Consider the following 23345-nt stretch of genomic DNA (forward strand, 5'->3'; position numbering starts at 1 on the left):
TCCAGCTCTGTTTGCCTTGCTCTGGTCAGTGGGAGCTGCGGCCCCAGAGGAACATCCACAACAGCAAAAGTCGTGTTTTTACAAGTGTGCCTTGACAGAGAGACACCAGAGGGGTCTGAAATCTGTCTGAGAGCTCCAGGAGTCACCAAAGACTGGAAAAAAAAAATATATATATACACACCACTGTGGCAGCACGCTTCCTTCCTGTGACTCGGTATGGGCTGCACGGACACGGGGCTGCCATATCCTATCCCCCCTCCCAATTTCCTCTCTCCCGCTGGCTGCGTTTGCTGCACAAAGGCTGAGCATTAATTACAACCCAGAAATGAAAGGCTTTGTCTTGCCAGCTGAACACTGACATGGTGCAGACCTTAGGCAGGTTAGAATAAAACTCCTCGAAAGAAAATCCCGGCACTGCCCTCGTCTGTTTTTTGTTCTGCATCTGACAGATGGATTTATCCACAAGAATGAATTCCTGACAAGTTTATTAACTTTTAGGAAAAAAAACAACGAGTTAAAATTCTTCAGTTGTGGTGTTTGTCATCAACGTCCTTACTTTTAAGGTCTTGGATAGAATTACTATGACCTCAGGCCACTCTAATAATTAAAAAATCATGGGCAAGAGCATTAAACAGACTTTAATTAACGGGCATCACACCTTTAATTACCTTTTCCAATACCTGCAGACAAACTCTCATTAGTGAGAGGAGTTGCCGCATGTTCTTAAGGCCAGATTCCCAGGAATGAGTAGTACATGATACAGACAATAGAAAAAACTTCAAGGGCAGTTTTTTCTCTTCATCCAAGATCAAAATTTACTTTCATGGCATATGCTGAAAAGCCAAGATCTTCACAAAAGCATAGAGATGTGAAAAAGATACTACAAAATAAAATTTATTTTATTTTCTATTGTTAATCAAATTTATTTCTAAAATTGTTAGAGATTAAATAACAAATAGATTTGAACAGATTTCTAAACTACTGCATGCTTTATTCCACTATGGCAAACACAGAAGTCAGTCTGTGCCAACATAAATTGGGATAAATGGCATAAAAATTCCAATTCATGCACAAAATAAAAATAACCCCATGATTTGAGATATCAAATACCAAGCAGGGAAATCACCACAATTTACTCAATTCAACAAGTCATCAAAACAAGTTATCAGGCCAGAATTGCAATGCAGCACCAGGGTCCCTGTGCAGATGTTGCCAGCTGCCTGCTCTGGCTGTTATTTCACCTCACACTGTACAGTGGGAGAGGACTGATAGCCCTGGCACTGGGAAATTCACCCAAAATCACATCTGTGTGAAACAGGCTGCAGGCAAACTGCAAAGTGTGCAGCTCCAGGCAGATTTGCTTCACTTGCTTGACCAAAGACAACAAATGAATCCATTCTCAGGAGGAAATCTCTGGTCACCATGAAAGACATCCCAAGAAAAATCACAAACTGTATTATTTATAAATATCATTGCTGTGCACTTCTGCAACTCCTACTCAGAAAAACAAACAAAATCCCTTATTCAAAAAAACAGCATTCTGCACCACTATTTTATTTCTGGGTTGCTTCTACAGAAGATATGATTTAAGATGGTCTTAAATAAGACTTAATTCTGGGAAGCAGTAGATCAACCACTGTAAACAGAGTGACAGTAGTCTGTATTTCCTTTAGAGTACATTAAACAGGCCTATCTGGAGACCAGAATAAAACAGCAAACTACAGAACAACAAAAAATTAAGTACTAATGGCAACAGCCTGATTAAAACACACTGCTAAGAAATCAGATCTTGGAAATATTCTTTATTGTAATTGATAGATTTCTTTCAGCAGCCAACTTACTGATTCCTTTATCTGCCACATATTTTACTGACTTTCTGCTACGATAACAAAAAGCTAATTTAGGAAACCAGAAAGTCACATATACATGTGGAGAAAAATTGGCAAAAGCCTCTTCTCCTCCGTTTACAAAACATATGAAAAGCACTTACTCCTGGAAGCAAGCTCTGGCTACCACTATGCAGAGATTTGCATGCCAGAAAACCCATGGCCAAAACCGAAATACAGTGATTAAAGTGACTGCTCTGTGCTGGCTCCTCCAGCTGCCCCTGCCTGCCAAGCAGGGACACGTTCTGCTCCACACTGCAGGCAGGAACATTAAATAGTGACCTCTGCATTCAACCACCTCCACCCACTTTCCTCCTCTTTCCTTCAAAAGCCTCACAAAGGAGCCAGAATTTGGTGCAGCAGCATCACTGGCAGCCTGCAGCAGGCTTGTTCGAGGATCCTTCCAAAAATATATTGTTAATCAAAATTAGAGATCATTTCTACTCAATAGGTCTTGGAAATGCTGTATTATGTACAAAAAACTACAGTGCAACAGGCAGAAAATAGCAAATTTGCCTCCTCCAAGCCAACATTACCCTATTTGCTCCTTCAAAGGTAGTGTGAAAAACTGACTACTCATCTGAAACTCTCTCCTCACACTGTAAAAGCACAGCTGTACAAAATACCATGGCTACATCGACTGCCTTGGCTGGGAAACTGCTTCAGTTCCACAAACTATTTCACAAATACGTAAGATTAATAAAAAAATATTTGCTGAATGCTTCAACAATGGCTGAAAAATTCAGGTACCTGCTGAAGGAGTCTCCTTGGTAAGGAGGCAAGAAGTGATGGCATGGCAGGAAACAGGGCAGCAGAAGATCTGCCACAAGGAAAGCAGGCTGGAATAAATTTTAATGCTGTGGTCTGGCGGAGCTCCTTAATATTTCCTCTGTCAAACTGCAGCTTTCACACCTCAACAGTTGTGACTGTGAGGCTGTGTTCAGTTCCAGCCCAACAATGGACTCAGGCTTGGGTCTAACTTTAGACATGAGATATTACTTCATAAATTCAAGCTCTCACTTAAGATTATGTCCCATTTAGGTAACTCTTACAAAACTCTGAAAAAAGCATTGATTTTGCTTCTTAGAGTACCTGTACTCGTGCAACCTGAGGCTAAAACAAGATTTCAGGTATCTGGCAGGCAAGATTTGGATGTAGTCAATGCTAAAACTACACCGATCTCCAGATAAATAACACCAGGGTTGTCTACAGTACCTGTTAACATCCATGTCAGAAAAGGATTTCTCTTACAGAGGATGGGTTTGTGCTCAAGGGTTGCACCCCAGGAGCAACCTTTGAGCCTTTCTGCCAGCTCTCCCAGGAAAAAACCTGCATCAACCATCTAAGGTCAGTTAAGAAGGACTAAAAATTAGCACAATTATCATTTTGTCTTTGCTCAGACAAGAACCAAGCCCTGGGCTAAGCCCAGCTCCTGAGTCCAGCCAAGGGCAGCAGCTTGGGCATCCCAAACACAGGAGGGGAGAAAGGAAGACAAAAGGAGAAGAATCATCTACACTTCCTGCAGAAAACATGTTCTTTTTTGCTTAGCAAACATGACATTCTTCTTTATTGGGCAGCAAGACACTTGTGATAATGTGATTTTACTGAAAATGTGAAAGAATTATCAATAAAAATTGTTTTTGTGAATGAAATATAATTAAGACAACACATTGAAGGTGTTGTTTCCTAGACCAAAGGTGGTTTCAGACCCAGGTGTTCTTTTTTCAGTCACTTCAGCCTTAAATGACTTTATTACATAAAAGATGGCAAAGTTAAACTAATCAAAGACCAGCTGAAACAATCAAAGCCAGAAGCCCTGCCATCTATTTCGAAACTAAATCAAAGTCACAGCACAGTCACAACAGAGGAAATTTTAAGACTGGGGGCTAAAACAGTATTCCAATGCACTAAATCCTACCTTACAGCTGTCTTGTCAAGTGATGGCAGAAAAGAGAAATTCAATTTGTGAAAGCTCAGATTTGAAAGTTTTCCCCCAAAGAGAAAATATTTGTTACCCTCACCCTGTTTGGTTGGTTGGTTTGGGGTTTTTTTTTGAATATTGTTGCTGTTAGTGGATACTCAGGTTTAAACCCCCCCACCCTGCTCCGATGGCTGATATTCCATGGATATGATCCTGTAACACAAATTAAATTCTGGGTGTTCAGTGTCCCTTGTGGATATGAACACAATCAGGATGTTCTACAGCAACCCTGCTTCAAACATTAATTCTGAGATGTTTGCTTGCAACGGGGTCATATTAAAAGAAAATCCAATAAATTGTGCACACTTTCCTTCATAAGGATTTGAAGCAAAAGGTGCAATAGAAAGGTAAAAAAAATATTCCACTTACTTCAACTGGAGCCTATTTTTAGAACTACTACAGGCTTTTATTGCAGTTGAAAATAAAAATGCTCTGAACACCTTTTCTCACATTATTCTACTCTGCTACATGTGGAAAAATTTGGACCATCAAGAAAATGAGCTCTCTAAAAGAGCTGTGAAATCTGATATCGCACTTTCCAGCAATGTTTCTTTCATTCCCGTTTTATTTCTCCCCAAATTCCCTACCTGGAAGTTAAAATGGCCCTCAAGAGAGGATAGAAATGCTTTAAAATATGAACAGAAAAGCAGATGTATTTAAAATGTTAGGACAAGACATGTACAGGTGGGTGCTGCCTTTGGGATGGATCTGCAATAAAGCAGGGTCACTGCTCAGGGCACTGTGCAACTTCCTGAGGGGATCCCTGGGACTTGCATCCAACTGACCAAATACTCTTCCTAAACCACAGTGAAATGAGAAAAAAAAATCCCATTTGGCCCCACAAACACAGGAAAAAGTTGCATTTCCACTTTGGTTTTGCTACCTGATGTGCAGCCTCACGCTCTCCCAGATGAGGGACACCGAGCCCCTCCAGCCAAACTGGACAGAATATCCAAGATTTTAATCCGCTGAGCAGCAGAACAATCCCAACCCATCTCCCACAAAGAATCCATTGTGGAGAACAAAATCCCTTTGTCCTTCAGGACGGGCTCCAAAATCCCTTGTGCAGAGGGAGAGCGAGGGAGCAGCGACAACTGTGCGGGGCAGTCCTACCCTGGGAATCCTCAGCAACCACAGGAGCCTTTCAGAGGGAAACAAGATCATCTTTTGACCATGCTCTGGCCATGGAAAATGAGCAGGATGTGCCAGCCTGCCCCTTCCTCATGTGCAGGGCTGTGCTGAGGCTGAGACAGGGCCCAGCCACTGTAAAATAAAGCAAATTCAGCTCAGCACAAGCCTTGTAGAGTGTATAATATAGAACCTTCAATCCTCTGGATTGTATTATTCACAGATACAACTCAACACTCCCTCAGATGCTGCCCTCACACTATGTTTTAATATCCAAGAACTTGGGAAGGCTACTAGAAGAGCCCAGAGAACACTGCAGATGATGAGATTCAGAGGAAAGGATTCCATATAATTTCTCCAGGTTTATGGGTGCTGGTGTAAAGGAACATATAAAAGCTAAAATATCACCATTGTTCCTCACAGCACTGTCTTCCAAAACAAACAGGCACACAGCACCACTAAGGGAAAAGATAAAACTAAATCTGTGCCTCTTACAGAGCAGTTTTTAATCTTGGGTTCATGACACAACTGCATCAATTTTACTGGGGAAAAAGAAAATGGCTCTGAAGAGATGTACAGAAAAATTGTAGCTAACCAGAAAGCACAAAAGCTGTAAAACTGTTGCTTCACTATAAGGTTTAGCTGTGCAAAAGCTGGTAGCAGAGAAGGAATTCCTGCCCAGAAGGACTGAAGGTGGATGTGAATTCAAGCACTCCCACCCAGCCCAGCAGCAGCGCTGGGATTGCTGGAGGCTGTCCCAGGGATAAAAGGGAGCCAGTCCCGTGGTGCCAGGGGATGGATGGATGGATGGCAGCACTGTCCAGCTCAGAGCCTGACTGTTTATTATTTCACAAGCAGAGGGGTGGTTTGTGGGGCCAAGCTGCAGGGTCACTTCAAATCAATGTTCTCTCCAAGGGGAAGCAAAGGCAGGGCAGATAGAGGGAGGGATTGTGTTTGCTACCAAGAAATTACATGCTGCCTGGGCAGCCTTTCTCACAGTTTTCTGGGCACTGAGGACAGGTTTCCCAGAAGTCTTGGAAAAACAAGAACAAGCAGAGGTTCTTATTTTTGAAGTTATCTTGACAGCCATGGGGTTGGAAGGGGTGAGCAGCACCAAAGTTACACTCTGCTGCTCAAAGCCCTTTAATTAGAGCTGTGTTTTCCTGCCCTATACCTGCTAGTCCTTAGCTGAATCTCCCTTCTGACAACAAAAGTTCTTTCTCTCTATGTATTTCAGAGCCGCAGAAGCAGCTAAATCCTGACAGAAAAGACAGGGAAGTGCAGATGGGTTGGTAAAACAGAGGTACCAAAAGTATATCAGCTGTGTGTTTGTGACCCACAGCTCATATCACACCCCACAGGAGCCAGAAACCAAACCTCTCACTGCATTACTATGATAGAATTCCCCAGTGAATTACCTGTTAAATCCTTCCCATCTCACTTGAAAAACATTTCTGCAGATCTCTACCCCCTTATCACACATTTAAGAAGTTCCACCCCACAATTAAGCAGGGGTTGTGTTAACTGTGAAGTTTTTACTGGACCCAAACAGCAATGCTGGGGGCAGTGAGACACTGCATTATTAATTAAAAGGTTTGGAAGCCCTGCTTCAGGTCAGAAACAGGCTGAGCCTGGCTTGCACTGCACAAGCACAGCTGGACTGCTATTTCATAAAATCTCTGATCCCAACTCATCCTGCAAAGAGAATATAAAAATTAACTGCTGGCATCTGTGGGCACATTCCTTTTATCCAACTCAATGGGCTCTGATCTAAAGGCACAGACCTGGGGAGCTCCTGTGGCTCACAGGGGAACCTCAAATTCTTCCTAGCATTGTCTGCAAGGCCTCATTCCTTTTAGCAGCTAAAAGGACTCAAATACATCCACTGAAGGAGATTCCACCACCTCAGTTTGAGGGGGTTCCACTACAGAGGGACCAAAGTCACAATATTTTGGTCTAAAAGCTGTTTCCCCTCCATGACTGCTGAGCCCAAAGTAAGGATCAAGTCCATGCAGCATCATTCCAAGAATCATTGCTTTTACCTGCTTAGCTGACTAAGGACATATTTTATTTGAACATCTCAAACAGGTAAAAGCCATTTTCTTTACTAAGATGTCACAGCAAGGCTTAGCAGCTATGGCAAAATATTCCAGTTGAGGCACTTGGAATGCTGCTGTCAGCTTTATCCCAGACTTCTGTGAGTTCAACCACTTACAGCTCTTTATCCCCCCTGTAAATAAGAATAATATTCATTGTTTATTTCACAGGGGTGGCTAAAAGTTGAATTAACTGGGCTTCTGTGAGAGCAAGGATTCTGCAGAGAGGATTAAAAATATATGCAAATGTGAGCATGAAAATGTTTGTTGTCATACTTGTTGCTAAATGCACCAATTGAGAAACACTTGAACTCAAACGGAGCAGTGTTCAATTTACTGTACTGCAAAGAAAAACCCAGAACATCCAAGGATTAGCTGTTAAGGCAAACATAATGTATCTCAAAGCAGTCACAGTTTTAGATATTTGGGCTTTTAAGAGTTTTTAAAGAAAGATAACAAATTTTTTAAACTTTTTTTTTTTTGTCATGAGCTGAGTTAAATACATAAATTATGTAACATTAGCAAGAGAAGCATTTTCAAAGATAGAGAACCCAGCCAAGGCTCTGTAAACATCCTTGCTAATGCTGGAATTCCTATTTTTGCCACCTTTGGTAAATAGCTCAGTGTGATGCCTGCAGCAGGACAAGAGCAGAGTGTTCACCTCTGGGTTTGGAGTGTTCAGCAGGAAAAGTGTGCACGTCAGCATTGCCCCAGCTGGCCCGAGGAGATTTAATTCACGCCAAGCACAGAGTGGCTGCGAGAGCTCCGAGATGCCACAGCAGGAAAACTGCAGCGTGGGGGTTAAACAAGCACCACTGCACACCAGATGTCTGAGGAGGACTTCTAGAAAGGATCCAGAGCATGAGGAACAATATTAAAAAAATAAAATCCCCTTCAATGCCATAAATATTTATACTAAATCCAAGGAACTGGCCGAGTTCAGACTTGTCCTATGTGAATCATACAGCACTTCCCTCAGCCCATCTTCATTTCATGTGTTCTGGATAAAAGCACCACAAAGGAGGTGCCACAGTTATGTCAACTTCTTTTTCACTATGGTAAGAGCAGTTTTTGTTAAGCTGCTTTAGAAGATGTTGCTTTCCAAAGAATATAAACAGAATAACTAAATTGTCCTGTTTGACTTGGCTGGCTCTTGTGTGGCATTTACTGATCTTCCTAGATCATTTAGATTCACAGAAATTGTTTCCTTTTGCCTGGACAGCTTTAATTTTCTTTACAGGGACATTTAATTACTATCAGCAGAGCATCAGAGAAAACAACTCCAATGTTGTAATCTGGAGCAAAGAAACCATAATTTTCTGAAAGGTTCTGCTCTGAAAGTGTCCAAATCTGCTACTGTCACAAAAATCTCAATTTACTTTCAGAAGTGAGATCTACTAAACATTAGCAATTCAATAACAAAATCGGAAGTCTCAATAGCATCTCTGAAGTGCAAGCGCAGCATGTTGATACCACTTGCAAAAGAAGTAAATCCCCACTCACTCCCAAAAGACCACCAGCTACTCAAAAAGATCCATTTGGCAGCTTTGGGTTTCACTTCTCTCATGCAAAAGATGGCTGGGCACTTTGTAGGTTGCAATTACAAAGCCAATTTGCTGTTCTGGGATTTTGAGATTAAACAAAACAGAATAAATGTTCCAAACTGGTTTATAGTCCCATACAACAGTGCCACTCCTACCCTGGGTAAAAAAAATAAAAAATGGACTAAATCTCTCTAACATCTAACTACAACCCATATTTAAAGGCAAAAACACCCCTATTTCTGCATGCTGGGAAATAAATATTAAGCCTCACAAAGCAGGAAAGTGCAGTGCTGAGAGGTTTCCATGCCTGCCCTGTCAAATGGGTTTCCAGGAAAAACTACTGCTTTTTAAACACAACTGGTTCCAAACTTTCCCTGGGAGAGCAAATATATTTCCTGGAACCTGCTAGCAACATTTGGAAGAATAGGAGGAAAGTTATACATTACAATGCCTGGTTCTCACAGCTGACAGGGAACACTCCAAAGTGATGAGGAGTGAAAAGGAACATGTCTTTAAATAATCAGAGACTCTTGTAACAACGGGAATAAGGAAAGGACAGGAGCCACAGGTTTTGGAAGGGAACTGAGCTGGCACCAGCCTGCTGAAGGCAACTTCCCTTCCTCCCTATGTGCCACCAAGGCTGCAACATTCCACTTTATCCCAATTGCTATCTGCTTCTATCCACCAACACCACTTGTGGATGAGCTTTTTCTCCAAAACCAAAATGAGGCACAAAACATCACACAACATTTTCAGGGGGAAAAGCTGATCTGCACCAAGTGCTATTAGACTTAACAAGTTCTTCCATTTAAAGCTAGCAACAACTAAGTTTAAAAGAAAAGGGGAAAGAAGTGTTATTTTAAAAAAATCTGATACCAAACAGTGTCAGGAAATTTAGGGAAGGAAACATTCTAAACTGTTGTTTAAAAAAAAAATCTGATACCAACCAGTGCAGTGAAATTTAGATAAGGAATGATTCCAACCTCAGTTTCACACTTTTGTCCCCACCACCCAGATCACCCTGAGATTTAAGGACTGCCATTTCTATTCAAACTGGATCTCTGAAGATCTTTGATGAAGTCCCATCACCTCACCAAGGTTTCTGGGTGACTTTTTCTTTGGCTGGAAGCAATGCTGTGATGGTGTCAGGTACCTCAACTTCACCATGGTTGCACAAGAAGCTGGACTGAGATATTTCTTAACAAGGATTGACCTTTTCTAATGGAATGGCATCAAGTTGTTTCAGGGGAGGGTCAGGTTGGATGTCAGGGAAAGGTTCTACCCCAGAGGGTGCTGGCACTGCCCAGACTCCCCAGGGAATGGGCACGGCCCCAAGGCTGCCAGAGCTCCAGGAGCTCTCAGGGATGCCCAGGGTGGGATTGTTGGGGGGTCTGGGCAGGGATAGGATCCACGATCCCTGTGTGTCCCTTCCAGCTCAGGATATTCTGTGTTTCTGTGAAGTCCCCCAAGCTCGCCTTACCCTACAACCAGTGCCAGCTACTCCTGCTATTAAGAGCAAACCTCTTCCAGCTCCATCCATCTGTGACATGAGGCTTACAAGTGGGCAGAGATAACCCCAATTAAGAGCTCAACTGCCTGTTCAGTGCCCTGGAGGAGCCATCTCCCCCCATGGCTCCCGGGACACACAGCAGCGCTCCCCGAGCTCCGCTCACCGCCCAGCCCACTGAGGGTGAGAAGGTCTGGAAGGGCTCTGAGAGGAGGCACCAGGGGCAGTGTGCCCCAGGAAATCCAGAGGGAGCCTGGTGGCACCCGTGCTGTCTGCTCCTGCCCCCCAGCCTCATCCCAGCCCTCCCCAAAGGCAGGGACAAACAATGCCCCTGTGTGTGCAGCTATCCCTGCTGGTCTGGAGAGCGATTTCCAGGGGGAGGATCCGGGCTGCAGGAAAAGCTGGCTGCCTTTAGAGAAGGAATCCAACCCCAAAGCCCTCACGGTTCTTTAACGCTGAGGAAGTATAAAGCCATTTTTGTAAACACTTCTCCAGGAACTTGTGTTCACCACTACCTCACACTATTATCAGTGAGAAATTATAGGCTCTGTCCTGCTGGATTATTGTTAGTGTAAACAACTTTGCTAAATTGCTTGGCACTCTGTCTGCATGCAGCATGTTCAAACCCTGTAGTCTATTCAGCCAAAATCAAATATAAAGGCCCATCTGTATTAAACCTCAAGAAGAAATTAATAGACAACTATTTTCATGCAAAGCAGATATTTAAAAAAGGCAAAGCCAATACATATGGATGAACTTTTTCATTCATAATTTTAGATGCCACACAATGAAGACTGTTGTTTAAGCTTTATTTTTTCTCCAACAGCTCTCCATACAATGCAGTACATTGTTCAAACTCTGGAGCAATTTAAGCTTTTTCAATGTCTCCTAAAATCCCTGGATTTATATCCAAAGAGACCTGGCACTGTAACAAATTTGACTTGTGAGTAACAAGTTACAGCCTTTAAGCAAATTGCTCATTAACACAGAATTCAACTTACTGCTACAAACCTCACTACCTTTTATCTCAGGAAAAAAAATATGCTGCCTATCTTATCTACAGAAAGCTGTGGGATAACACTCTATTATATTTGGGTTTTTAATTTCCTTGTTTGAGTTCTCAGTACAAATGCTGAACTAGCATCCAGGGTGAGAACAACAGAACTCCTAGGGAAAAAAAAAAAGTTAAAGTATGACCTAAATCTATCCTGCCTTTGATGAATGAGGAAAATAAACTGAATTTTGATGTCAGTCCTGAAGAGGATATTCCCAACTTCATGCTAGGAGGAAATGAGCAAGAAAGGCCCAACTGTGAAGCTTTGTTTTTTTTCCTGAAGATGAAAGAGATTGAAAATACAAAACCCACAGAATGTTTTATAAATGGGGAACGTTCTGTAGGTGCATCTTAATTTACATGGCTTTGAACAGAAATTTTACACTGAGTTACAAATAAGAACACTTAATTTGCCGTGAAGGAGATTCTTATCCAGTTCTTAGCAGAAGAATAGCGCTTAAGTCATTTTACATATTTAGAAACTAACCCAAACTTTGCAGTTAATAGGAGAAACTGCTGTTAGAGAAAGAGAAAAATGCAAGGTCAGCAGAGACAGCTGATGGAAACTCTTCTTTAGAACTTATGAAAACACGTTACATTTCACTAAAAAGCAAATGAAGTTAGCAGGGTCTGTGATAGCAAACATCTGAAGTGGCCTTTTGGGAAAAACAGACACATTTTCAGGATGCCTTGCAGTGCCCTGAGAGGACACCCAGCTCTGCACGCCAAGGAATGCTCTAGCTTTACAGGAAGTCAGTGAAATAATTATGTAATACGCCACTAACTAATGAAAGCTGTCCTGAAACCAAAAAGGGGTGTTTTGCTAGAAATCTGGATCCAATTGTCTTCATTAAAAAAAAATAAAAAAAAAATCCCAGTCTTCTGGATTATCCAGAGAACTCTGCATAACTATTTTAAGTGCTCCAAGTAACATGCCTGGGGGATTTCTTAGCATCTTATTGCATTTCTTTATACCTTTCCCAGCAACAGTTCCAGCCCTGAGAATGCAGCAATAACCCACAGCATCTGAAACCGGGAGAGAGAGAGAGAGAGAAAGGAAGGCAGAAATCTGCCTTCCAACACACCACCATCTGTGATAAACAAGGGAATGAAACAAACCTGCCTGGAGACTGCACCTCCTCATGCATATTCCGTGGGAAACAAAGAGCCAAAACTGGCTGGACAGCCCTGGAGTCAAAGAGCAGCATCACTGTGCTCTGTTTTGTTTAACTCTGAGCACTCCATTACCTCACACACCGGGCTGAGAAGGAATATTGAGCTGCAGTGAAATGAGTTTCCACCACAAAACAAGATGCAGATGTTCCAGCCCTGAATACCTGCCCGGATCAAGTGGCTGTCATTTGATAGGAAGCGCTGGGAATGCCAGCCTGTCTCAGAATGGTGCTGCTCCCTGGCCTCTGCACCCCAGCCAGGGCTCCCAGGAGCTTCCTCATGGCCCTGAGCTCATTAGGAAGAAAACAATGATATGAAAGCACTACTCATTAAACTGGCCATTGTTGATCACTGGCAGCAAATGTTTAGTAGAATAATATCAGATGTATTCATGCTAAAGATGAGCATCCAGATGCCAAGGCAATAATTCTCTAATTATTTCTTCTTTTCTTTCCTACTGCACCAAAACTATTCCAATAAATTGCTTGAAATAATTGATCATCACTAATATAACTGTCATTTTCCACTGGTGAGGACTAAGCTTTCCCATTTGAATGATTTAAAAATTTTCTTTCACTGGAGAGGGAGACAAAACTCAAATCTTTTTTTTTATGCAACTTGTTAAAAAAAACCCACCAACTCATTAAAAGTCAGATTTTCCTCCAAAAGCATGAGATCTGAGATTACCATGGGGCATCATGGGGGCTCAAAGCTAGTAATGAGATTAAGAGAACCCTCCAAAGGACACAAATAATCAATGTAAAACAAACAACCTTGAGGAAAGGAAATGGCTTCATCCTGTGCTTCAGTTATGGACCCCCTTTCTAAAACTCTTTCCCCTCTTTGCTAGTTATAATCCTTTCCTGGCTGTGGCTATTTTAATTGCATGAGCATGCAGAGATTTCCAAGAGGCTACCAAGGCACCTTTAGAGGTCATTTAGAAACCTCCTGCTCAAAAGCAGCCTCAGGCAGGGTGGGATGCTCAGGTGGGATCTGAGCATCTCCAAAGGTGGAGACTGGACAGCCTCTCTGGAGAGCCTGTGCCAGGGGTTCACCAACCTCACAACAAAAGATAAACCATCCCATGTTTGAGTAAAGAGCCAACCTCAGGTGAGCTAAACCTGCAGCACAGCCTCACTTTTGAACAGCTAATGGGAGAACTTCCAGCTCTCCCATTCCCAGCCCCAGCAGAAGGATACTCTGCTGCCCACAAAGCAGATCCCATCTACATTATCACCATTTTTTCTCTTCTCCCAGAGAGGAGGCCAAAATCAAGAGATGTGTTTAATGAACTAAACAGCACCTGGACAGTATTTCCATGCTGGAAAGTCTGTGGCTGGAGCAGGACCATGGATGGCACAATTTAGGAGCAGACTGAGATGAAGACACAGTTGAGGTTGTTGGGAGGCTCCTGCCCCTCCCAGCCAGAGAAGGCTCTCCAGGGCTGGCATTAACTCAGCAGCCTGGAGCCCACAGATAACAAATTGCTATCTGTGACTCTTGCTGGGCAAGAAAAAGCAGGACTCCTCTTGGGATGCAAATTACACTCCTCCATGTCGAACTAAAGGCCTGCCAAATGCACACAGCAGAGGAACTTTTCCTATTTCTTAGGTATCAACACATCTCTGATCCACAGGCTGCTGCAAATCCAGTAGTTCCAGTGCCAGAAGAGTAAAACCACTAGGAAACTTCATAAAACACACTACACATCTCACCAGCATAGAAATCCTCTCAAAAACCAAAAACAAATGTTTCAAGAGAGAATCTAAAGGAACCCATCTGCTTCCTGAGGCCTATAGGCCCATCATTCTTTCCTCTGAAATATCAAACCTCTTTTCCCCACCACACAATGTATTTGTATCTTATCCTACATCTTCAAAAGTACTTTCCAGGAAAGCATCAATTTTTAAGTCGTTCAAGTGTGGCCTTCAATAAATCCCAATTACTTGAGTTTGAGAGGGCGTTTTGTTGTCAATGTAGCTACTACTGCAACAGTGTCCCTGGAAAGACAAGATCCATCACCACTGACACAACTCACTTATAAAATAAATACTATGGCAGAGGACTGGAAGATCTGTAGGCATCTCTAAAACACCCTTTGAGCTCAGAGCAGATGTTGCCAGTGTTTACACCATTTAAACCATTGGCATATAAACACCTCACTATAAACACCACTGAAGTTTTGCTTTTCTTCTCTTCATTTTGTGTGTGTTTATTTTAGTGTTAAAAATGTTAACTTCTAGAATAAGGAAAATAGCAACAGATGTTTAACCTAAACAAAAACTGCTCTAGTAGAGTGTATTCCTTAAACTGTTCTTTTGCTTTTGAACTATTAAAGCTAAGATCTGGTTCAATAACAATTACTGGAGAAGAGGATGGGGAATAAAAAGGGGTCTAGAAAGAATCTTCCACAAATATTAGGCATAATTAAAATGAATTGAACTAATGAGCCAAAACTACAGAGTAACAAAACTTAGTCAACAAAACATTCAGATGTATTACGTAAATAAAGCTTTGCATGAAATTCCATGTCTTCATCAGAAGTTGTAACAATAACAATAAGAAAACACTACCTACTGCACAGAGCAGTGAAAAAGTTAAAGGATCCTGAAACGAAAAAGTTAAAGGATTCTGAAAGTAGTTTCTTTTTTCTTGCTCTAACAAAGAGAGCATGGGATAAGAAAGAAGTTAGGAATTCAACTCCATGGAACCCCAGCTTTGTATTATTAAGCTCAATCTTCTGTAAAAGAGCTTTATCCAAGTGAATATATAATATTTGTGCAGGAAAGAAAAAGCAGGAAAAAAGGAGAAACAAAGATATTAACAGTAAAACAGGGAGCCCCTCCACTTCCCGAAGGGAAGAAATGTGGCCATGCTGGTTTAGGGATAGAAAAGGCTGTAATTTCCAAAGTGAGATTCAGCTGCCTGCGTTCTGGCCTGGCCTTTTTCTGAGCAGTGTGAACAGATATCTCTTGGCCTGTGTACGCTCCTCATTGTTTCTTTCCTGACAACTCCAGCAAGTTTATTTTCCGAACGAACATGGAAAACGTTCCTGCTGAATCAGAAAAAAAAAAAAAAAAAGAGAAAGAAAAAGCTTTTCGCGGCGCTTGTGCGTGGCTACAGCAAAACCAGCCCCGCTGCCAAGCCGAATTAGCTCAGTGGTGCCTTTCTCTCCAGGCAAAGCCAAGCCATAACCGCTCCTCGCAGCCGCACGTAGAGAAAACTCGGCGATTAACAAACTGATTTTGCCCTGCTACCTCGGGCGCCTTCCCAGCAGGGCAGGGAGGGCGGGCTGACAGCGTGAGGGCAGCGAGCCGCAGCCCCGGGGACAGCGCGGGCCTTGTGCAAGCCCCGGGGCGGCGCTGGGGGCCGGACAATGGCCACGGCCCGCGGGGACACGCCGGACACCCGGCCGGGCCCTGCCCCGCGGCGCCCGCAGAGATGGACAAACCCCGGATGGACAAACCTCAGATGGACAAACCCCACACGGACAAACCCCAAATGTACAAACCCCACACGGACAAACCTCAGATGGACAAACCCCAAATGTACAAACCCCACACGGACAAACCCCCGCCCGCCCCCCGGCCTTTAGTGCCAGCAGTGCCGCCGGCGAGTGAAAGTTGGCGCTGAAAATGCTGCTTGTGGAAGAAAAAAAAAAAAAAAAAAAAAAAAACCAACCAAAAATAATAATTAAAAAAAAAATCACATGAAAAGAAAGAAATCCCTGCCCTGAAACAAAGCTCTGACAACAGCCCGCCGGGCGTCCCGCACCGGCGATCTCCAAAAACATTCCCGCTGACAAACAACAGCGAGCACCGCTGGGAGAAGGATCCGTCCCTGGAAGGGATCCGTCCCTCCCGAGCGAGGGATCGAGGGATCCATTCCCGCCCCGTGCGAGGGCACCGTTGATTTCCCGTGGCGAGGCACTATTACCTTCGTAGCACAGGATGCCGATATTGTTGTTCATCTTGTCCAAGTACTGGTAATTCAACAGGTCCATCCTCATAAACAGCATTTATCGGGCTGGCGGAGAGGAGCGGCTCCGGGAGGGGGAGGCAGACGGTGCCGAGGAGCTCCCGGCTTCCAAACGCCAGCAGAGGCCCAGCCTGGAGCGGGTCGGGAAGGGGGAGCGGGCTCCGACAGCCCAGGGAACGCGAGGGGAACGCGCTGCGAGGCGGCGGGGGAGCCGTGCGGGCGCTTCCCAAGGGCTCTTCCAAGTTTAAAAAAAAAAAAAAAAAAAATTAAAAATAATAGTAATTAAAAATAAGAGCGTAGAAGCAAAGCGAACGCGGCGGGGCAGGCAGGGAGGAGGGCGCAGCCCGCTGCGAGCGCCGGCGCTGACAGCGGCAGTGCCCGGCACTGCCCGGCGGGCCCCGCTCCGCGCCCGCTGCCCTCAGCGCCCGGCCCGCCCCGCGCAGGCGCTGCCGGCCGGCGCCGCTTTGTGCTCCTCAGCGGCCCGGCACGGAGCGGGGGGCGGCGGCCGCCGAGGAGGAGGGAGGAGGGAAGGAGGGAAGGAGGGAGGGCACGGCCGCGTCAGAGCCGCTCGCACAGGAAACAGCGGCGGGAGGAGGAGGAGGAGGAGGAGGAGGCGGCTCGGGGAGGAAGCGGCGCTGAGGGGCCTCCTGCGGGCACGGGCGGCAGCACGGCGGCTCGGGGGGCGGCGGCTGAGCCCGCTGCTAAAAACTCATTCTGCCTCTCTCCGCTCCCCAGCACGGCCTCAGCGCCTTACAGCGAGGAGTAATGCGCTTCTACAGCAACAGCAGCCATGGAGGCACGGCCTGGCATGACAGGAATGGTGAATGGAATCACAGGAATGACAGAGACAATTAAAATAAAAGGCGTGAGGCAGTGGCCATTTCCCTGTGTATATAGTTTATATATAAATAGTTTTAAAAGGTTTCTCTCTCTGCATATAAACAGGCATCGCACACATTGCTGCAATTCCATCAGGGCACAGCCAGTTGGGATTTTTTAAGGGCTATTAGTGGTTAAACATTCCGGGCTCTGGCTCTTCAGCAGCTGCCAAAGCTCCGGCTGGGATGGCAGAGATGATGGAGACTGGTGCTGCACCTAAAGGCTCGGGCTGATCCGAAAAGAGAAATTAAAAAAAGCTGATGGAATCCTGATTTTCCCTCTGCCCTCTTCAGCTTGGAGCAGAGCTCATCCCTGCCCGGCCGGGGTAGGGAATCTTCATGGTACACACAAGGGCAGAACCAGTAAAACGCTTTAATTTCCACCCTGAGAACTTCTCCCCTCTGCTAGAGACAGGGAAGGGATGACATGAGAGGCAACTCACATAGCGACACTTTGTAATGGCATTTTGAGACTTACTTGAACGCTCTGGGTATTTCAGTAAGAACAGATAGTTTAAATTAACTACTGGTGCCTACGGAATAGTCTAAGGAACATTGCCTAGATTATAAAAAAGGTTTCTCCTCACTTCAGATACAGGATGCTGAGGTAACAGCACATTTCTTGAATAGTATCTAATAAAGTTACAGTTGTCTTGAAAAAGTTGCAAGCACACAGACTAAAGCAGGCCATGATATTTTCTAGAAAGAGAGATATCTTTAATAAAGAGTAGTGTATCGCAATTTTTAAGCAGGGCACAAGAAGTTGTGCATATTGTGCACGCTCAGAAATATTCTACACCAAACCATCAAATTAAAACAGCTATCTAATAAAGACATCAACAAATCTGAGCAATCTAAGATATAAAAAACCATAAAAATCCACACCTACAACATTAAAAAAAGAGAGGCATGTTTCCTCAGCATGAAATGCAAGTCCCTCACCAGTTTTAGGGACAATGTTCTGATATGTCCAGTTTTTACCATAGAGAGCATCCCTGAATTCACATGAATGCAACACATTTGTTGGGTGCTTGGGAAGGACAAGAAGTATTCCATTTTTTCACTTTAAAATACTAAAATTTTTGTGGGAGGTGCAGGTGAGGTGATGAGGAAGAAAACACTATTTAAACTCCTTCAGAGCAGTACTCTACAAGACAAGGGTGCACATGGGCATTACAATCCCGAGTCCAATCTGAATTCTCTATATTCAAAGTTATATATTTCTTCAAGCAGTTTGGAAAAGCCTGGTTGGGTGTTGTCCACAAACCACTGACTACTCAGGAGTGCTGTCCAGACACTAATAAAGGAGTTAATTCTTCTTTATTAGAGCAGTAGTCACTGGTGTGCAGGTTTTTAGGCAGTAATGATCCCTGTTGGGTGAATGGCTTTCAGCATTTCAGTACAAACTCTGATTGGACTTGTCAAATGTTGCATAATGAACACGCTTCACAATAAATAATAACAAACTGTACCAAACACCAAGAGATTCTTGAACTCCTAAATTAAAATATCTATGCTGAAAACAAAGCAATGCCCAGTGAAAGGGTGGGGGGGAATTATCCATGAAAATGTAATTTTTATGTTGCATTTTAAACCCAAAATCCATTCTTAGGAAAACTTTCTTTGATAGAAAATTTTATCAGCTCAACAAATCCATGTCCAGCAGACATCAGCCTCAAATACTGACAGGGTCACTGTGAAGCACTTGGTTCCTGCTAGCAAATTCTCAATTCTGCTGCTCATGTGAGACATCCTCCACTGAACTGAAACCAATAATCAGTGAATCAGTGGGGGGAAAAGGCAATTTTTCATCAGTTCCTTCTACATCCTGCTAGCTGCAAACACAGCCCCGTGCTGAGGTACCTCTGCCTCTCATTGTCTGGAGTATTTCCTCTAGGACTGCACACTCCCTGCTCCTGGCAGAGAATCCCAGCCCTGAACTTTAACACAACAGCAGCCTCTAGAGGTACCGGGACAGCCACGGGATGGGATTTCCCAGCTGGGATTTCCATGGCATTTTATTCCAGTTATCCCACAGAGCAGGGGAGAGGCTCCAGCCTCCCAGGGATCTGCTTCACTTCAACACAGAAAGCAAATTCAGTCTGCACACAGCAATCTCTTACCACCTCAGGCACAAAAAACAAAGCAAGGAAAGCAAAAAGAGCAGGTAAATCACCACTGTCAATAACAGGGCTTAATATAAAAAGAAATCCTTACTACTGTGTATTATTTGTTCACCTGGATTTTTGTAGGGAAAAAAATTTAATATATCAAGTTGGTGATATATCAGATTTGACAGTGAGAGTTTATATACAGGTTTCAGAGAATTTGAACATGCACTTTAGAGCATTACAAACACACAGGGAGCTGCTTTTTTCTTTGTCTTTTCTCTGCCCTTCTCCACCCTCTCACACCTGCTGCTGCCTCAGGCAGTGCTGAAGAGCCTGAGAAAATGAAATGTTTTTGGTGCCTGCACTCCACAGCATCTTCCAGGGGGAAAATGGGCAAGAATCAACCCCACAGATGGGAAAGAGCTGAAATTCCACCCGTGGAGATCATCAGCAGAGGGCAACTATTGAAACAGTGACCATTTCTGCAACTGAGAGAAAAAATAGTCTTTATAGAGGTGAGACACACTCTGATATGTCTGCGTGGCCACACAGTGCTGCTCAGCATAATTCCATTTTTGAGTAGATAATTATCAGCTGCAGCTCCTCAGGTCAGACAGGCACCTCCTGAAACCTCAATGCACACCGAGGAGGAGGTGGAGGAATAAAGCAAGAACATTTAAAAACAGGTTTTACTCTTTTTCTTTCCCTAAAAAAAGAGCAAATTCGAGTTAAGGGTTGCTAGGTGGCGATGTGCCTGAAGGAAAAGGCTTTTCTTTTTCCACACACTCCACTGCAGTGTGTGGGAAAAGTTGCTCTCAACATCCCTGTTCTTGTATTTCTGTTAGAATGCATTGCACAGGAAAGAGGCAAAACAGAAATTCTCCTTGAAGCAGGATGGGGTGTTTGCTTTGAAATGCGTTCAGGTGTGATGAGGAAATGCAGTTAATGGACTGAACACGCAGCAAGCCCAGAAATGCATGACAAGGAAAATGACATTTCAAGTTCTTGCAAGCAGCAATCTCACAGCTGTGAGATCCACAACTCTTCCCTCGGTGAGTCAGGTACCACAAAAAATGACTTTACACACTTCTTACAAAGCATTAAGCGCTCACAACTGCACCAGTGAACAGAAGATATCAAAACACACATTATTCCTACATGCATTCTTCCACTTCTTGTTTTTCTTAATCATAAAGTTGCATTGCAAATAGATTTTAATCACACCAAACTACCTGCTTCCTTAAAATAAATCAATAATTAAAGAAAGGCCCATCAGGTAGAGCAACTCTGAGCTCAAGCTGGTGCCTTCCTCTTTTACCTGTCCCCTAGTTAAAGGTTTCAACAACGTGCTAGATATTATAGAACACAAAAGGTGCTTTTCTAATTAGCACTGGAGCTTCTCAAGGCTGAAACAGGAAGCTTACACCCATTATCGACTTGTAACAAAATAATTTGTGTATTCTATCATTCTTAACATAACCTAAACTTAGGGAATGCTGCTTAAAAAACCCAAACACAGCATGATCCAGTGAGGAAATCTGAGTGTGTGAGTGTCCCATAGGAATCCCCACTGAACAAAATGCCAGGAAAACCAAAAATACAGTGATGATGCCTAAGAATGCCTAGAGCTGCAACCACCTGTAGGGCCCAGGAATAGATGGTAAAGGCTTGTCTGGACTGGCAGATGGATTTTTTAAAATTTATATTATTATTATTATTATTTAAATATGCCTTATTGTACTGCAGTTCTTATTCCATACTTCAGTTCTTATTCTGTACTACTCATTTCTTTAAAGACATACACATTTTAAACAGCATCTCACTGCGATGGTAAATTAAAATTTCAGATCATTTGTTTGTAAATATCGAGTGATTTAGGACCAGCTATTTCATACCAGCTCAGAAAATTCCAAGGTATTTATCAGCTCAAAAAGCTTTGGGTTAATTAAAGCCTGCCCTCATCAGCAAGAATCTTTTGTCTCCCACTCCAAATTAAACACACCCACTGTCCTTCCACAGCCTTTTTTAGGTGGGAATTTGGGCCAGGAAAGGCAGAATCCAAGGCAGGGCACAGACAGAGCTTCCCTTGTTGGGTTTGGATTATTTTTTTGGCAAAAACCACATTTATTTCTGGGTGAATATATAAAATAGGCCCAGAGGTGCTGGATGAGGCCTCTGGTTTATCAAGAATATTTTCCATTTCTCGCTGGTATCTTGCAGCTCTCAATTTGCTGGTGTTTTTCCCTTTTTGTTTTCTTAGGCTGGGCTGAGAACACTTCAAAAACACAGCTAAAGCACACAACAGATAAATCTAGTTTATCTGGGTGGAAAAAAATTGTTATGTGCTAATTAAAAGCTTGATAATCTTTTCTGTTATTTGCATACTAATTTAAATTTCTGAAGGGTTGATGATAATCACAAACATAATTCAACTTGAACTACAAAGTCTCAAACACCACCAGAGCCTCCAGATGCAAATGTTGCCATGCCCTGACACTGTGTGAGCAGGGCAAAAAAATTACCTTATATTCTTCCAATATGAGAAACGAGAGGATAAAAAAAAAAAAAACAAACCAAAAAAAATTTCAAAAATGAGAGATTACTAAAGAAAAAAAGCCAATTTTAAGTCAGCTTGATGCTCAGGCAGCTAAACCACTTTTAACTTAGGAAAATTAGGAGCCAGACCGTGTTTAGAGGTTAGATTTCAAAATTACCGTGTGTATCCCTGAGCTTTGGGAAGAAGCAAATCCAGTTTCCAGAAGCCACTAATTACAGGGTTCAGAAATAAAGCAGAGAGCTCTAAGATTGCTAAAGTCTTTGAAAACATTTCCCCTTATAGCTCACTTGGCAAGACATAAAATACACTTTTTATACATAAATATATATATAAATATATATATAAATATACAGGGCCTAATTGAGCTTAGATACCAACATATATAAATACGTGGAGCTGACTTTGCTTGCACAAAGACTGAATATTGCAATAATTAAAATCACCTTATAAATGAGATAAAACCAGGATTCCCAATGCTGTCCCATGCACTAAAATCAATCACAACTTTTTCTTACGAAATGGAATCATTTTAGCTTCTACATATGACAGCAATTACTCACCTAGAATTTTAAGATTAAAATATTAATAAGTAGCATTGCAAAACCCCATTATATAACTTGCAACCTCCTCCATTAAATTTAAATGAAATTTCATTCAAGCTCTAAGGCTATTCTTTTCCAATTGAGGGTCTTGCTCTCAATTATTTCAAAAGAATTTGACCTTAATAATATTTTTACCACACCAAAAAGAAAACAAAATAAAACCACAACAACAAACAAAACAAAAAATCCTTAAACACGCTCTCACTTATCCCGAAATGTGCTCACAAAAATCCAGCTACTCAAAAATCCTTTGCCCAGGATGCTGAGGGGTTTCCTTTAGACTAACAGAAGAAAAAAGAACAAAGAAAACAAGAACAACCCCTTTCCATTATTTAAAGTATTAATACAAGAAGAGCATGCTTTATTATATAAATATATACTATTATTTATTATTTATTAACATATAAATTATTATTATAAATATTATAAAATATTATAAATTATTATTATTTGTGCAGGGTTTTGTAGGACACAAGTGGAATGTTAGAAATTGTCCTAATCCCATTAAATCCTGCAGAGGATTCCCTTGCTGTCCAGAATGACAAATTCAGGTCTCAGAAACAGAGAGATAATAAGGAAAAACCTCACAAAAATAGTCACAAAACTCCTCCCTGTTCCAAGCCAAAACTCCAAGCCCTGTTCCAATTCCACAGGTACACAAAGCATTTTCTCCTTCCAAAAATGAAACCTAGGGAATGCTGAAAATTCCCCACCAAAACTATTTGTCAGTGGAATCAACACTAGCTTTTTTCCATTGTGCTCTTGCTATTTTCACTCCAAAAAGAAATGCAAAAAAGAAGGGTTTTCTTTGTGTTTTGGAATAAAAAAGACATTTATTTGTTAGTAACTT

The 23345-nt window shown here is 42.7% G+C and overlaps 1 protein-coding gene across 3 annotated transcripts in view; it reads right to left on the reverse strand.

The window, feature by feature from the left end:
- VGLL4 (vestigial like family member 4) overlaps positions 1–23345 on the reverse strand; it is a 75316-nt gene that overhangs the window by 26940 nt on the left and 25031 nt on the right. Inside the window, exon 1 of one of the 3 annotated variants that reach the window (XM_058845283.1) lies at positions 16306–16826. The exons of the other annotated variants lie outside the window; for them this stretch is intronic. Within the exon in view, the coding sequence (XP_058701266.1) occupies positions 16306–16387 (82 nt within the window). The 5' untranslated portion in view covers positions 16388–16826. Of the gene's footprint in view, positions 1–16305; positions 16827–23345 lie in introns of those variants that run through there. 3 annotated transcript variants of the gene reach the window in all.

The sequence above is a fragment of the Poecile atricapillus genome, chromosome 9 (genome assembly GCF_030490865.1).
Source record: "Poecile atricapillus isolate bPoeAtr1 chromosome 9, bPoeAtr1.hap1, whole genome shotgun sequence".
Classification (NCBI taxonomy): Eukaryota; Metazoa; Chordata; class Aves; order Passeriformes; family Paridae; genus Poecile; species Poecile atricapillus.